This window comes from Euprymna scolopes, chromosome 1 (assembly GCF_053919585.1).
Source record: "Euprymna scolopes isolate OS-2025 chromosome 1, ASM5391958v1, whole genome shotgun sequence".
Lineage (NCBI taxonomy): Eukaryota > Metazoa > Mollusca > Cephalopoda > Sepiida > Sepiolidae > Euprymna > Euprymna scolopes.
The window spans coordinates 199,156,977-199,172,739 of NC_136482.1; the positions used below are offsets into that span (position 1 = coordinate 199,156,977).

General features: G+C 29.6%; 1 protein-coding gene across 3 annotated transcripts in view; it reads right to left on the reverse strand.

The window, feature by feature from the left end:
- The window catches only part of LOC145279388 (NEDD8-activating enzyme E1 regulatory subunit-like), a 106,642-nt gene that overhangs the window by 41,127 nt on the left and 49,752 nt on the right, over nt 1-15,763 (reverse strand). For all 3 annotated transcript variants that reach the window (XM_080130721.1, XM_080130720.1, XM_080130722.1), the window contains exons 9-14: nt 13,827-13,889; nt 11,939-12,002; nt 8,892-8,980; nt 6,717-6,776; nt 2,506-2,566; nt 344-492 (exon numbers count right to left, since the gene is read on the reverse strand). In XM_080130721.1, coding sequence (XP_079986847.1) covers nt 344-492; nt 2,506-2,566; nt 6,717-6,776; nt 8,892-8,980; nt 11,939-12,002; nt 13,827-13,889 — 486 coding nt within the window. The remainder of the gene's footprint in view (nt 1-343; nt 493-2,505; nt 2,567-6,716; nt 6,777-8,891; nt 8,981-11,938; nt 12,003-13,826; nt 13,890-15,763) is intronic.

Here is a 15,763-nt window from a genome sequence, read left to right on the forward strand (position 1 = left end):
GTTTGTTTTTTCTCCCTAATCTGCTCTAGTGTGTGAAATTAAATATCTGTTTCTGTGCGAACAACTGTGGATTACATCTATATATATATATATATATAGATATATATATATATATATATAGATATATATATATATAGATTTTATTTATATATATATATATATATATATATATATGTAATTTTTCTTATTTCTAAGAGTTGTAAATATCAAAATAACAGATGCCGAAAAAAGAATGCATAATCATATTGCTATAACTTCTATCAAGTTCAGATTTTTTGAAAAATATTTTATGAAAATGAAATACTTAAAATCGCATGATTGTAAAAAAGGGCTGCGTACAAACCTTTCCAATTCTCTGCAGCAAATCCTGTACTCTGCGTAAAACAATATCTGCATCTTTCGAAGCCTGGTCTCGGTAAACATTCTGCAGTTGGACGTAGCGGTTGGAATCAGCCGTCATGTCTGGGATGGTTCCTCGCAAAGGGAGAGCACCTGCAACAACAATTAGAAAAAGTAGTAGAAACACGAAAAACAAGATGATATACGTAACTCTGGCATCGTTTATCACACGTAGAATATGCTTATCAGTCGATGTATAGTTAAATCTGAATAATTGACAGAATGTTGTTTTGGTGGATAAGACGTTTGAAAAAAGCTTTGTCATGTGATGGTTTATTTCAACATAGTCAGCCGTCAGGGACTTTCCAATCCAACAAATATTAAAAGATGCTTCAGATACCTCCAGACTCAAATTGCGAAAGCTCTTCTACAACTCAAAAATAAAAAAAATTTCGACCCAGTTGAGACATGGAAGGAGGAATGGAGAAACAATACTCCCAAAAGAGGGGACATCAGTGAAGATGAAACTGCGCCTCCCATGTTTTGCTATAAATAGTAGGAAGCAGTGGATAGCTCCAAATCGGATCAGAACAAAACACTGCAGGACAGCAATCAACAAATACAGATAAAGACAAACAGACTTCCCAAAGTGCAAAAAAGCCCCCCACTCCCCGGCACAGACCACCTGATCCTACACTGCCCATTTACCAGATTGGAAGGAGGCTATGTGACAGTTCATCTATCTGAAGAAAATTTCTCAGACTGGTTAAAAAATAACAGCATTGATGTTTAACCCATAAGATATTACTACTACATAATCAGCCAACCTCATATAAATATTAATTCAATATAGAAATTGTTAATTAAAAAATAAACACCTAAAATTGAAAAATGTTTATATTGCACAAAAATATTAATTTCATAACAGATCAAACTATTTATTATTGTATCAAACACTATGAAACATATTGCTTTCGTTAATAAAATATTCTTTTAAAATAAAATAGTTGGTGTTTCTATATTTAAATAACGAAAAAATATTAAATTTCAAGTAAAAACAAATTGTAACTATGTAATTGTCATGTCACAAATAGTAACATATCCAAAAATTACAGAAAACGATATAGTAAGAAATGAATTGTGAAAACCAGTTTCGATAAGGGTAAAAATACTTTCATAAGGTTACATGCTGAGACATATTAGGTCACATGACAGAAGCAAAGAGGAAGTAACTCCGTTGAAACACTGTATAGTGGACAGAATTTATTCATAAAATAAACAGATATACATAATTTGTGAATTTTTTTAAAAATAACTTTTTAACTGTTTGAATTTTTAATTTTTTGTATAAAAAAATAACTTAAAATTTTAGCATTAGACTTTTGAGAATTCGAAAACTTAATTACCTCCCTTGTTAACTTTCCAATTCGAATCATAAGATTTTGAAACCAAATAGCAAGATTTTACAAATGTCGTTCATGATTAATTTTCTATCCTATCGTTTTCCGTAATTTTTGGATATGTTACTATTTGCGACATGACAATTACGTATGAGGCATTTGTTTTACTTGAAATTCATTTTTTTTTTCATTATTGAAATATAGAAGCACCAAATAGTTTTATAATTAAAGCAATATTCTATAAATTCCTGACAACTGCTCATTTTTTAACCTGATTTTCAAAGATTTATATTAAATGTAAATAAATTCTACAGTAAAAAGGTTTTTCTCAAATCATTTTTTCTATATTGTCATTTATTAGTGAGAGATAAGTATTGAAAGTATCGATGTGAAAACTGCAACAGTTGTTTCTTGAACCATGTAAAGAGTTGTTTCCCATTGTCCATATATGGGTTTATGAGGACTTGTTACTTTTTTCAATGATATAAGCTTTTTGAGTAACTTAGAGTTATTTCCCTTTATTATAAAGATTATGATTATGTGTATTTCTTCTCTTTGTGTCAAAATGGTCTCTGTATGTGTTAAAACTATTAATTTTTCTTTTGTCAACGTTGATATGACTTACAGTGTGAATCTTATTTGAAGCAAACAAGGTATGTTTTTATTTGATTCCTAATTTAATAATTAACTAATTATTAACCAATAATAGGGAAAGGAAGAAAGAAATTCCAGAAGAACCATAAGAAATTCTTGAACTTCAAATTACCATTTCCTTCATTTTCTGTAAATTCTTTTATGGCTTGCAACATAATCCAGAAAGGTTTGCTCTGTTAGAAAAGTAAAAAAAAATATAAAATCATATCAACATTATTCAACATAATCCAAGGATCATGCACTTAACAATTTACAAATCAAATATCAATTTAATCCAACCATTATTCCAAAATCATACAGTTTCATGAAAAGAGACAATATGTTCGTAGAGGATACAAGATTATTATTATATCTTGTCTCTAGGATACGTTTTTTTCAGGTTACGATGTGGAATATTTTTTTCCGGCCCCTGGTTATAGTATTTACTCTGCCTTACGGTGTTATTTATGTTATTTGATTATATACATGTGTAATATATACTGTACTGTATTTTGTTACTAATTTTTAATGCCGTATGCTGGGGTTCTACTGTATAATATTTATATAACACTAGCAAGGAGACCCGACGTTGCCCCGGATTGAATGGTGATCAACAAATGTTTCACACTACATATTTTTATTGTCATCGAAATTGGTGAAATCGAACATTTTTCAATCAAATCGATTGTGTCCTCTAGTTGGAGATCTGTCACGCTTTACATGCTACCCTGCAGTGACTTAGTCCACAATACATTATAGTCTACATTGCACTGTAGAGAACCTACAGTTGATTTTATAAAAATATTTTTTTATATATAACGGCTTGAATTTGAGTTTATAAAAATAAAAAAGTCAGATATCATGGTGCAATTGTACTTTAAACAGCAACATTCATTTTGAACGCACCCCTGTCATATCAAAGAACCTACTGTTGATTTTATATGTCTGGCCTTTTGGCTTGTATGGTAATAAAACTTCTCAAACTTGTGATGTTAGCCTGTGTAAGGTGTTAACTTTGGTCATAATTGCCTGTTCCTTCTTTTATTGGATTATTTTGATCATCAATTATCGATACTTATTGATCATCAATTATCGATAGTTATTGATCATCAATTATCGATACTTTTTGAAGACATTCTGGTACAAAACCTATCTAAGAACACTGCCAGGCACAAAGTACCTTCGTGTGAAATTTCATAAAAATTGGCCTGACCATTTAGATGTCCATAAGGAGTAAATTCACAGACAAAGTTCGTTTTATATAATCGCATGATAGATTAATATGACAATAGTTAAAGAGTTCAAACGTTTTGAATAAAATTCAAATAAATGAGATGAAATATTTCAACAAAATTCGATTATTTTAGACTTTTAAATAATCATAAACTGAATTTGTGGTTTCACCATCAAACCGTTATTTCTGTTTTCTATGACCCCCCCTCACAATGGACCCCCCCCTCCCATCTTTTTTATAAATTAAAAAAAAAAAGTGGAAAGGAGAAAAAAAGTGGTTTTCAAATGAAGAAATCTTCTGAAACTTTCAACTGTTGTTCAAAATTTTATATCATTTAATCACTGCCGTGTTTGAACATATAGTTAAGTGTTCGTTTTATTCATTTAGAACTGCTTTAAAGCTTCAACGTTCACTCATTTTGCGACCAAATTTCAAACAATTTTTACTGTTCATAGGTCATCTTTTCAGCTATATTTTGAAATAAAAATTTTCATTCATTAAAAAAAAAAACTTGTCATAAAATTGTGTTCAAAAGTCTTCAGAATAAGTAAGGAATGTGAGAAACGGTTTCTTCTGATTGGCTGCTGATTATTATCATCGACACCTCCATAAATCATAACGGGAGTGTTGCTTGCATGCCATCTTAATTGGGTTATATAGAGAGTTAACAAAAGTGATGCTCTTTGCTGTTCTAGGGCTGATAATATTTCGCTTATGAAGTCGCCCGTTAATTCTGTTTCTCTTTTTTTTTGTCCTTTTTTTCTGTTTATTTACATCTTTTATTTGATTTTTTTTTTTTATTTAGTCAATTTAAGAAGTTGGTAATAATTTTTTTATGGATTGTTTGCAATCATTTGATGAAAATATAATTACAAAGCAAAGCCTGGAAAAATCATGGATTACATAGAAAAATGCGAGCATGAAAAGTAATATGGTTAAGATTAAACTTAGAAAAGTAAAAGGACTAGTTGTTAAAACTGGAAAAGAAAAAGATATTCTTGTCTTTTTCTTTTCCAGTTTTAATGACTAGTCCTTTTACTTTTCTAAGTTTAATCTTAACCATATTACTTTTCATGCTCGCATTTTTCTATGTAATATAAATAAAAATTTGTTTTCTGCATGTTCATGAAAAAAAATCGATAAAAACAGACTTAAATGGCAGTGAATACGACATTAGTTTGGAATATGATGGCAGTGAATATGATATTGATAATATTCATATCAATTAGTGTCTACCATGTTGGTGACACGCATTAACTCAACCAATCGCATCAAACATAAAATGAAATGAATTTCTTAGAAACCTCATTTCATTTTAAGTAAAATTTGTAAATTACCGACCAAGCTGTTGGATTTCAAATCAATTCTAGAGACACCACGTCTAGTCACACTAAAGAGCTATCATACAGCAAAACAGCTGCCTGTGGATGACTGACACATATGCATTTTCATAGCTTACTACCTAGCTCTACTAATGTATTGAGCACTGTTGAAGTAAATACTGAAAATAGATACAAAAACTTTTTTGTCGATACATAAAATAATATATAATTGTTTCATGTAAAATTCATATAAAATTTTATAAAGAAATAATTTATATATTGACTTTCAATATTTACAAGGTGCGTTCAATAAGTTTCCGGACTTTTTGTATGGGCACTTTTACACACACGAGACTCTGGGCAATATCAGGTCAAAGGGTGAGAGGAAAACACCAAGATATAAGTGGGTAGCGATATGCCAACAAGGTCAAAGGTTAATACCAATAAACAAGCTGTTGAATGTTATTCAGAGTAAAAAAAATGAAACTGTCCACAAAGTGAAATTTGTTTTGGGATAGCATGGAGAGGCTGACCTGACGATAAAGGACGGAGGTCGACTCATGTTTCACCTGGTAGTAAGGATATGTGAGAGGTCGATGATGAGAATCCATGAATGACAAAAATACAAAGATGGTCACGTTATAGATGTATTAAGCCCCGCTTGCCGAACAAAGAGGAGTTGGAATTTCAAACACAAATGACAAATACAGAAGACATATATATATATATATATAGTTGCATAATCAATACAGAAAACATATATATAGTTGCATAATCAATACAGAAAACATATATATAGTTGCATAATCAATACAGAAAACATATATAGTTGCATAATCGATACAGAAAACATATATAGTTGCATAATCGATACAGAAAACATATATAGTTGCATAATCGATACAGAAAACATATATAGTTGCATAATCGATACAGAAAACATATATAGTTGCATAATCGATACAGAAAACATATATAGTTGCATAATCGATACAGAAAACATATATATAGTTGCATAATCGATACAGAAAACATATATAGTTGCATAATCGATACAGAAAACATATATATAGTTGCATAATCAATACAGAAAACATATATATAGTTGCATAATCGATACAGAAAACATATATAGTTGCATAATCGATACAGAAAACATATATAGTTGCATAATCGATACAGAAAACATATATAGTTGCATAATCGATACAGAAAACATATATAGTTGCATAATCGATACAGAAAACATATAGTTGCATAATCGATACAGAAAACATATATAGTTGCATAATCGATACAGAAAACATATATATAGTTGTATAATCGATACATAAAACACATATATAGTTGCATAATCAATACAGAAAACATATATATAGTTGCATAATCGATACAGAAAACATATATAGTTGCATAATCGATACAGAAAACATATATATAGTTGCATAATCGATACAGAAAACATATATATAGTTGCATAATCGATACAGAAAACATATATAGTTGCATAATCGATACAGAAAACATATATAGTTGCATAATCGATACAGAAAACATATATAGTTGCATAATCGATACAGAAAACATATATAGTTGCATAATCGATACAGAAAATATATATATATAGTTGTATAATCGATACATAAAACATATATATAGTTGCATAATCGATACAGAAAACATATATATATAGTTGTATAATCGATACATAAAATATATATATAGTTGCATAATCGATACATAAAATATATATATATAGTTGCATAATCGAAGGAATCGGATACTTACATCAGCATTAATATCTTTTAAAGTTGGATCTTCAAATAATTTTTTCACTTCTGAAGGTATCTAAAAAAAAAAAACGGCTAAGATTAAAATCACTTGAAAATTTGTGGACTATTATCCTCATCTTCATAATTGTTGTTTCATCACGTTTCATCCATATATTCCTCTGGCCTTCGCTAGTTAACTGTGACGATTAGCAAAATAACTATGAAGATGAGGATAACAGTCTGTAAACATAAATTATTCATCTCAAAGGATTCCAATAACAAGAATAATCAAATTCAGTTTACCATTTGTGTTGAACGACTTTTAGAAATCGACTTCCAAGCTAACTTATCTCTGGCCAGGTCTTTATTCGTCCCTCTTTTCCTCAAATACATCCTTATTACTTTCTCTCATGTTTTCCTCAACTAAGATCCAACCCCTGTTCCATTGCTGCAATTTTGCACCTGTTTTACAAATATTTTAATGGAATGTGCTCGATGAACTTGTGCACCCATGATACACATACCTTTGACAAACCCACTTAGCAACAATATCACACCCTTTCAATGTTGAGGACCCTAAAGGTCAGAAAACTTTTTACTGTAATAGTTTCTTCCTTTAAACAGCTAGGCTTTGGAATTCCCTTTCTGCTACCTGCTTGTACTGATATGCAGAAGTTTCAATGTAATATAAACCAACGTCTTGTTCATCTTCCCTGCATGGTTCAAAGTGCCGATATACCTATTTAGGCATGAACGCGAGTAAAAAAAAAAAAAAAAAGAAAGAAATCTATTTAGTTGCGTATTTGGGTTGATTTCCAAGGTAACTTATCTTTGGTCAGGTCTCTATCCCTCTTTTCCTTAAATCCATCCTTAGCACACCTCCTCTCATCTATTCCTCAACCTTCGCAAATAATTAAACATGTTTTTCTTGATTGTTCTACATCTACCAAGCCAAGAATTCCCAATCATTCTTTCAACATGGCCATATAACTATTAAAATCTTTGGCACACATTATACTGTTTAGCTTTAATCTTCCTCTGAAGTCATCAGATCTAAGTCTGTAAGACTCACATTATACATCTATTGTATCGTTCACATATCATTTCTATCCATGCAATGCATGTCCTCAACCTTCACTGGTTTGCCGTCACTTCCATACATCATACTGCGTACACATTCTTAATAGACTCTTCTTTTAGTCGACAGTCTCATTATTTTCTTGATCATTATATTTAAATGTTATACTTTTTGCAATTATGCTTGAGAAAGAATTTAAATCTTAAGCAGACTAATTTATAAGAAAATGTTAGCACAGGAAAAAAGACAATAAAAAACTTAAATGAATTTTAAAAATCAAAAACAAAAGATAGAAACAGTTTTTAAATAAGCAAAGACAGCTTGAAATGTACATGTTTTGAATTGTGAGCTCAGCTTTTTATTCTTCCATTTTATTTCTGGTTCAGTGGAACAGGAAGTGATCAAGGGAAATAACTCCGTTGTGTATTTTCATTTAAAGCAACGTTTTTATGCATTTCTGTTTTAGAGTTATATTTTGTTAATAATGGATGATTCTGGCCATAATTAGAAAGAAAATTGGGTTCTTATTTTGAATTTAAGCTAATTATATTAAAAAGAAAATCAAACAAAACTCCATGATGTATGTATCATTCATGAGATGAAGATGTCATATTCCAAAAATTACGTAAATTGATCAAGTAGTTTTTTTTTTTTAACTAAGAAAATTAAATTTTATAAAAAGGTAGTTTTAGAATGTTTTTTCAATTCATGACCAACAACTCAATTCGACTACCAGGATTTTATTTGCATTCAAAATAAATAAAGCATTCTAATTGTTAAAAATTGTAAATTTGTAATTTTCTTAGTTAAAAAAACTATTTGATCAATTTATATGATTTTTGGAATATTTTTGTTTCATGACGGATACATCAAAGATTTTTTTGTATTTTTGTTTTTTCGATTAAGTTGAATTCTAAATAAGAAATGAAAATTAAGTTGTGACTCCAGAGTTTGGGAATATTTGCCTCTGCTCTAGTAGACAAACATTGTATATGCAAAGATTCAACATCATAATATAAGAATGAGAAGTAGATATGATTTTCATTCTTTTCTCAATCTAAGAAAGTTAGAAAAAAAAAAAAAAATTTTTTTTTATTTCAACCATGTACATACTGAAGTTTTGACTAAGGATGTATTGACATTTCGAATTGCTTCTTTAAAATTGTCTTCTTCTGTGGCACCGGATTCATTTTTCAGCATTTCTGTAATGAGAATTAAAAAACATTTTTCTTGAGTTTAAATGGACGAAATACCAATGTCCTAGGTACAACATGAAAAGTTTATATGGACGAAATGTATTGTGAACCATAAAGGGATCTGTTGTGTGATGTGTACCATAGCACCATATGTCGATATGTGTACTTGGGATAAAGGGTTCATCATGATGTATATACGTGTCACTAAATGTCTATTATTGGTGATTCTTCACTATTTGAACCCTAGAATTATGTTGTTGCTGTCTAGTTATGTTATTTATATCTAATTGTTCATATGCGTGTGCGTGTGTGTTAGTGCGCGTGTGTGTGTGTTACATGTATTTTGAACATACTTTAATTTCATGAGTCGTTGATCTTGTCCACCTGGAATTCATCTTGTTCTCAGACGGAAGGCTGGAACCTGTTTCGACGAATATTTATTCACTTCCAAGAATGCTGGCTGGTTTTATGGACAAGATCAACAACACATGAAATTAAGGTATGTTCAAAATACATGCGTCACACACACACACACACGCATATGAACAATTAGATATAAATATAATATAAATAAACAGCAACAACTTAGGGTTCAAATAGTGAAGAATCACCAATCATAGGCATTTAGTGACACGTATACATATCAGGATGAACTCTTCGTCCCACGTACATATATCGACACAGGGTACTATGGTACACATTATGTGATGGACCCTTTATGGTCCACAATAAGGAGCATGAATATATTTTATTTCACTTTAGATTTTCTGGAAAAACTTATTCTGGCCAAGAAAACTGTAACAGCGGAGACATTTTCCTTTACTTGCCAAAACATATTAAAGTTTTGGTGTACAATTATACAAGTTCTCCCCCTTAACTTCCAGAATAAATGATGCTTATATGGTATTGGGCACAAGTGAAAATCACAATTCTAAATAAATTAATAGGAAAACTCGATCAATGTGTGTTGCTTGTCCAACCAAAGGCCTACGAATGTTGACTTAAGGATACATAGGGGTAATCTGGCCCACTACAAATGAATATCGGCTTTAAATTTATCAGTGACAAGCAGTTTTTTCTTTTTGTATTAACGCATTCAGTGTGCAATGTTATTTTTTAGTGTTTTGAATTGTTTGCTAATGAAAGGAAGTTATTCCTGGAGCATGCGCAAACGCTGTTCAAATTTTGCAGCAGACGAGTGCAATACTTTTACTGAATACATGTAATTGAAGAAAATCTCCCTCAAAAAGAAGAATTCAACCAATTTGCTCTTAAAATTTTTAAACTTTTTCTTGAACTTATTTTTTTTTTTAAATTCGTTGAAGGAAATATTTTTGTTATTGAAGAAGGAAGTATCGTCCCTGAATTCTTTCCATATTCAGAAAGTTTTATTTTAATTTTTTTCATTTGCACAGGTGCACAACCTGCAGTTTCTCTTAACTGCTAAAGCAAGAACAAAATGGCTGCCAGGCAAAACTACAGGAAAACATGGGATAATGAATTTTGTTGTATCTTTCAAACTAGTTGTCAGCGATAAATTTAAAGGTGACATTCATGCATAGTGGGATGGATGATCCCATATCGTTAAAAATCAACATTTTAAAGGTAGGTCTTCGGTTGGACAAGCAGCACACATTGACTGAAAACTGTTTGATTATGTATTAAGCAAACCAAAAATTAGGAAAGATTATCGAATAAAATTTTAATTAAAATAAAAGGTACTTGTACAGTTTAATCAAGACATTCAAAAATGAAAATATCAAAAAAAAAAGGTTATATTGTACGTATCCGTTTTGGACTGAAGATCTCCGAAAAATTTTTTTATTTAATTTGATCGAGTAGTTTTTTTTAGAGTGGAAAAACATTTTTATGAGAGCGCATTGAAGTCAGCCATTATGGAATTTGTTGAACACACCACGGGGAGATAACTCCATGCAAAGCGCCGATACTTCCTCCCCATCTTTAATAACTAGCTTTTCTTCCTAAAAATCAAATCTTTTGCTCAGTATCAGAACAAATTGTTTTTTCACTGCAAAAAAAAAAAAACTACTTGATGAAATTAAGTGAAATTTTTTTTCCGAGGACTTTGTTCCATAACGGATACGTGCAATATAACCTTTTTAAAATTTTTTTTGATATTTTCATTTTTTAATGTCTTGATTAAACTGTACAAGTACCAAATAAAATCCAGTTTTCTTATATTTTGCCGATTGATAAGAGTGGAAATCTTGTAATTCAGGGGGAGATAACCACGTAATAACGAATAGTGAATTCGTAAAATATGAAAACTGATTTTTATTTTTAACTACAATTCTATCTGATAATTTTTCCTTATTTTTGCATAATACGTAAGTCAAAGAGTTTTTACTTGGTATGTGATCATCATGTAGTGCACAATACTATCGAAGCACGAAATAAAGTTAACTCATACACTTACAAGCATATCTGTGCATATTTGTGTTCATCACATTGTTTTTTATTAATAAATTATTATTAATAAATTAACATCAACTACCAAAATGAACCTTTTAAAAATTCTCCACAAAATAATCTGATACCAAAATTAAATTTCTTCTGTTTGTAAACAAGACAATCATTTTGATTTTACTCCCAGGCAACACCAAATAGTTAATAATAATAATAATAATAATAGTTAAAAATAATAATACTTAATAATAATAATAGTTAATAATAATAATAATAGTTAATAATAATAATAATAATAATAGTTAATAATAATAATAGTTAATAATAATAATAATAATAATAGTTAATAATAATAATAATAGTTAATAATAATAATAGTTAATAATAATAATAATAGTTAATAATAATAATAGTTAATAATAATAGTTAATAATAATAATAATAATAATATAATAATAATAGTTAATAATAATAATAGTTAATAATAATAGTTAATAATAATAATGAATGTTTTACTCACTAAAATAGAAAACTCACCGTTTGTTATCATTTCTTTCAGTAAACATTTTTCTTTGTACGTTTTTGGCATTTCACCATCATGCTGCATTTTTTGGTTGCAAAAAAAAAAAAAAAAACATGAATAATTAGAAATCAGACATCTTTTTACAATCCATACTTTTATAAATTTTCTTTTTCTTTTTGTATATTCATATTAAAAGACCCTTTTTTATATTTATTTAAAAAGAAAATACAACTTTGTTATATATGGGTCGTGGAATTGCATTCATCTGCAAAAGATCTAATTTGCATATTTTTGAAACATTCATTTTAATTGATTCCTTATTAGTTTTTGTGGTTTTCTTTTGGGATGATCATCTTTAGTTAAATATTACGTGTAATTATATTCATATAAATATTCTACATGATTTATACTTTTTTTATTTTTTTTTACATAGGCATAACCACTTATTATGGCCCATAGACCACTCGAAGATAAGGGTTAAAAGTGTACAATAGTGAATTGGACAATATAGTAATCGTTAGTAATGGAAATTCGGTAAACTTGCGTAATATTTGCGTAAAAGGTTATAGTAAACACAAACCTCTTTCTTTATATATTTATGTTTGTGTATATATATTTTTAAAAAAATTTGCCTACCAAACTCTTGTCAGCTTTTGGTCTACAGGCATGAAACTTAATATATAGGGTATTTGAATCCATGCAAAACTTTATATTTGGGTTTTAGCCAAGGAAAATTGGTACAAAAGTGTGAAAATTAAAAAACATGGAATTTGCCAGGTGAAGATCAAACGACGGCATTACGAATATGCATGCATAACCTAATAGCTATTGGTTCATGTTTTAATTTTAACCTTGCAGCAAACATGTCTTTATAGCTCAGGCATTAACGTCAAAGAAAAAAGTAAATCGTGAGCTAAATGTTTTGGCTTTGCTTCTCAGTGTGGCACACAAGTTATTATTTTTAATCATTACTATATATTAGGTTCAGTATACTAATAAATACGAAACCTGCATTAAATCAAAATATCATATTTAAGCATATTTTATTACCAGGCAATGCCGAGCAGCCTGCTAGTATTATTACAAAGAATTCTTAGTATTACACATGCGACACGTATAACAATATTTGGTTCTTATTTAGAACACCACTTCATTAAAAAATAAAAAATGCAGAAACTTATGAAACAAAAATGTCATATTCCAAAAATTACGTAAATTGATCAAGTAGTTTTTTTTTTTTTCAATTAAGAAAATCAAATTTTCATGATGAGGAAGATGGATGGCACTACATTTTCGAATGTTTTAAAATTTAAGGGCGACAATTCAATTCAACTACAGAGATCTTGTTTGCATTCAAAATGATTGAAAAATTTTCTATTGATAAAAATCATAAATTTTGATTTTTTTTAGTTAAAAGTAAAAAAATATTTGATCAATTTACATGATTTTTGGAATACGAAATCTTTGTTCCATGACAAGCATGTACATCAAAGATTTTTCTGTATTTTTGTTTTCTAAAGTTAAATTCTAAATAAGAACCCAATATTTATATTACTTGTGTATTTTATATATTTTAAATATTTAAAATGTGATATGTAAAACAAGAATATATATATATATATATATATATATATATATATATTAGCAAGGCCACCCGGCGTTGCTTGGGACTGTATAAGATAATTCAAAAAATTTTGGGCATACCTGTTGTTCTTAGGCTAGAAGAATTTTTGATGACTATGTATCATTTGCTATCTTGAGCAAAAGAATATTTTACCTACCCTAGGACGGGTATTATTATCATTATCAAAAAAACAAAACAAAAGCATAGTCATCACGAAATCAATTATTTCATATTTAAAACCATTAAAAAAACAATCAATTTATGTAAATGAAATTTACCTCTTCTTTCCATTTTTGCAAATATTTATAAATAATAACCAGCCAAGGAGTGTGACTATATTCCTGAAAACGAAAAAAAGAAAAAGCTAAGCAGCAGCAGTAGTAGTAGTAGTAGTATTCTATAAATAAATTATCAATCAACAAAATAAAATAAAGCAAGCCAGAGGATTAGTTGGCCAAAATGTGGTGAGACAACGACAACTATGGAAAGCAGTAATTGCTAAAGATACAGTCAAGAGATTCAGCATTCTTATCCCTTCACGTTTAATAACCTGACGAAGGCCAGAGGAATAGTTGGCCGAAATATCGTAAAACAACAACTATAAAAAAGATGAAGTCCGCAAATAAATAAAAAATAAATCAAGTTTTTGAGTTCAAATACCTTAAGTATAAAAACATTTCTGGCACAAAAAATATAAAACAACTTCGGATTATTCATATTTGGATTCTTCCGACTATTGTTCTCATCTTGACTGCCATTTTCAGGTTTCGACAAGATACATCTGAAGAAGGTTGGAGGTTACATCAACCAAAACGTGAAAATGAAAATGCGAACAGTAATACGAAGAATAAAAAAAAATCCAAAAATAACTATTCCTTATTTAAAAAAATTTAAAAATGTGACTGTTCTGAGTTTTTTTTTTTTTTAATTTATTAAATTTTTCAATTTTCAAACACTGGAAAAAAAATGGATAAAAATTTGAAAATTTTCAAATTTTTATCCATTTTCATTCTGTATCTTTACTTTTATAATAACAAAATATTTTTTTATCCATTTTTTTTTTTTTTAAATGTTTCTGCCAAAATTTTCTTCTCTTTTTTGCTTTTCTCACATGCACAGGTATTTTATATCTATCTATCTAACTATCTATCTATCTATCTGGTTGGGCTCCTTGCCCAAACCAATGTGGCTCTCACCAGATTTCCCTATCTTCTGTCAGCTGCCTTAGATCTTCAGGATCACAGTTGGTGTCGTGTGCAATTTGTTGGATGAATGGGGATCTAAGTCATTCTATGCTTTTGTGAATCGTATCCCGATATAAGATTAGGCATTAGGTTGGAAATTTTTAACAATTTTGTAGAATTTTTTGACATGTAAAACAATTATGGCTACAATGATGACACAAATGGATGAACATGTCCTCTTCCATAGTTTGATGTGCCTGAATTAGAGCATCTCATTGGTAAAATGACTTGTGACATAGATGCTTAGAATGAAGGAAGAAATTGTATCCGATCAACAAAACGAGGAATAAAAAAAATCTCAAAAAATGTAAAATCAAAAAAGATTTTCTTTGGATGTATTTCTTACTTTTTGCTGTTTTAATGAATTTGGTTTTCATCTTTTTTTTTATGAATTTTTATTGAAATGTTCATCTTGAGCCAGACAGAAGTAAAATAAAGAGTGAATCTATATCAATTTGGTCAAGCTCTTTGCCTGAATGAACACAACTATCTCCAGATTTCTCAGTCTTCCATCATCTGCCTCAGATCTTCAAGATCACAGTTGGCATCATGTGCAGTTTGCTGGATGTACATCATCCTATGCTTATCAAATACCAACCCCATGTCATAGTTCGTGCAGAGGTGGCAACAGTCCAGGATTACCTCATTAGGCTATAGCGTCGGATGAAAAAGACTCATTTCAGACTTAAATTGTGGTAGAATGAAAATATAGTCTCCGGGCAGACTGATGTAGAACCTAAACTGGCTAACAGGGCTCTAGTGATATCATGGGAAGCAGCATGACAGTAGTGCACCTTGGCGGAAGAACTAAAGGTTCCAAAGACACTGAGCGGAAGAAGCAATCACTGATCAATGGTTAGGGTCAACCAGTCTGATTGAGAGACTACTGCGTTTCATTTATAAACATAGATAATACATTTCATTTATAAACATAGATAATACATTTCATTTATAAACATAGATAACACATT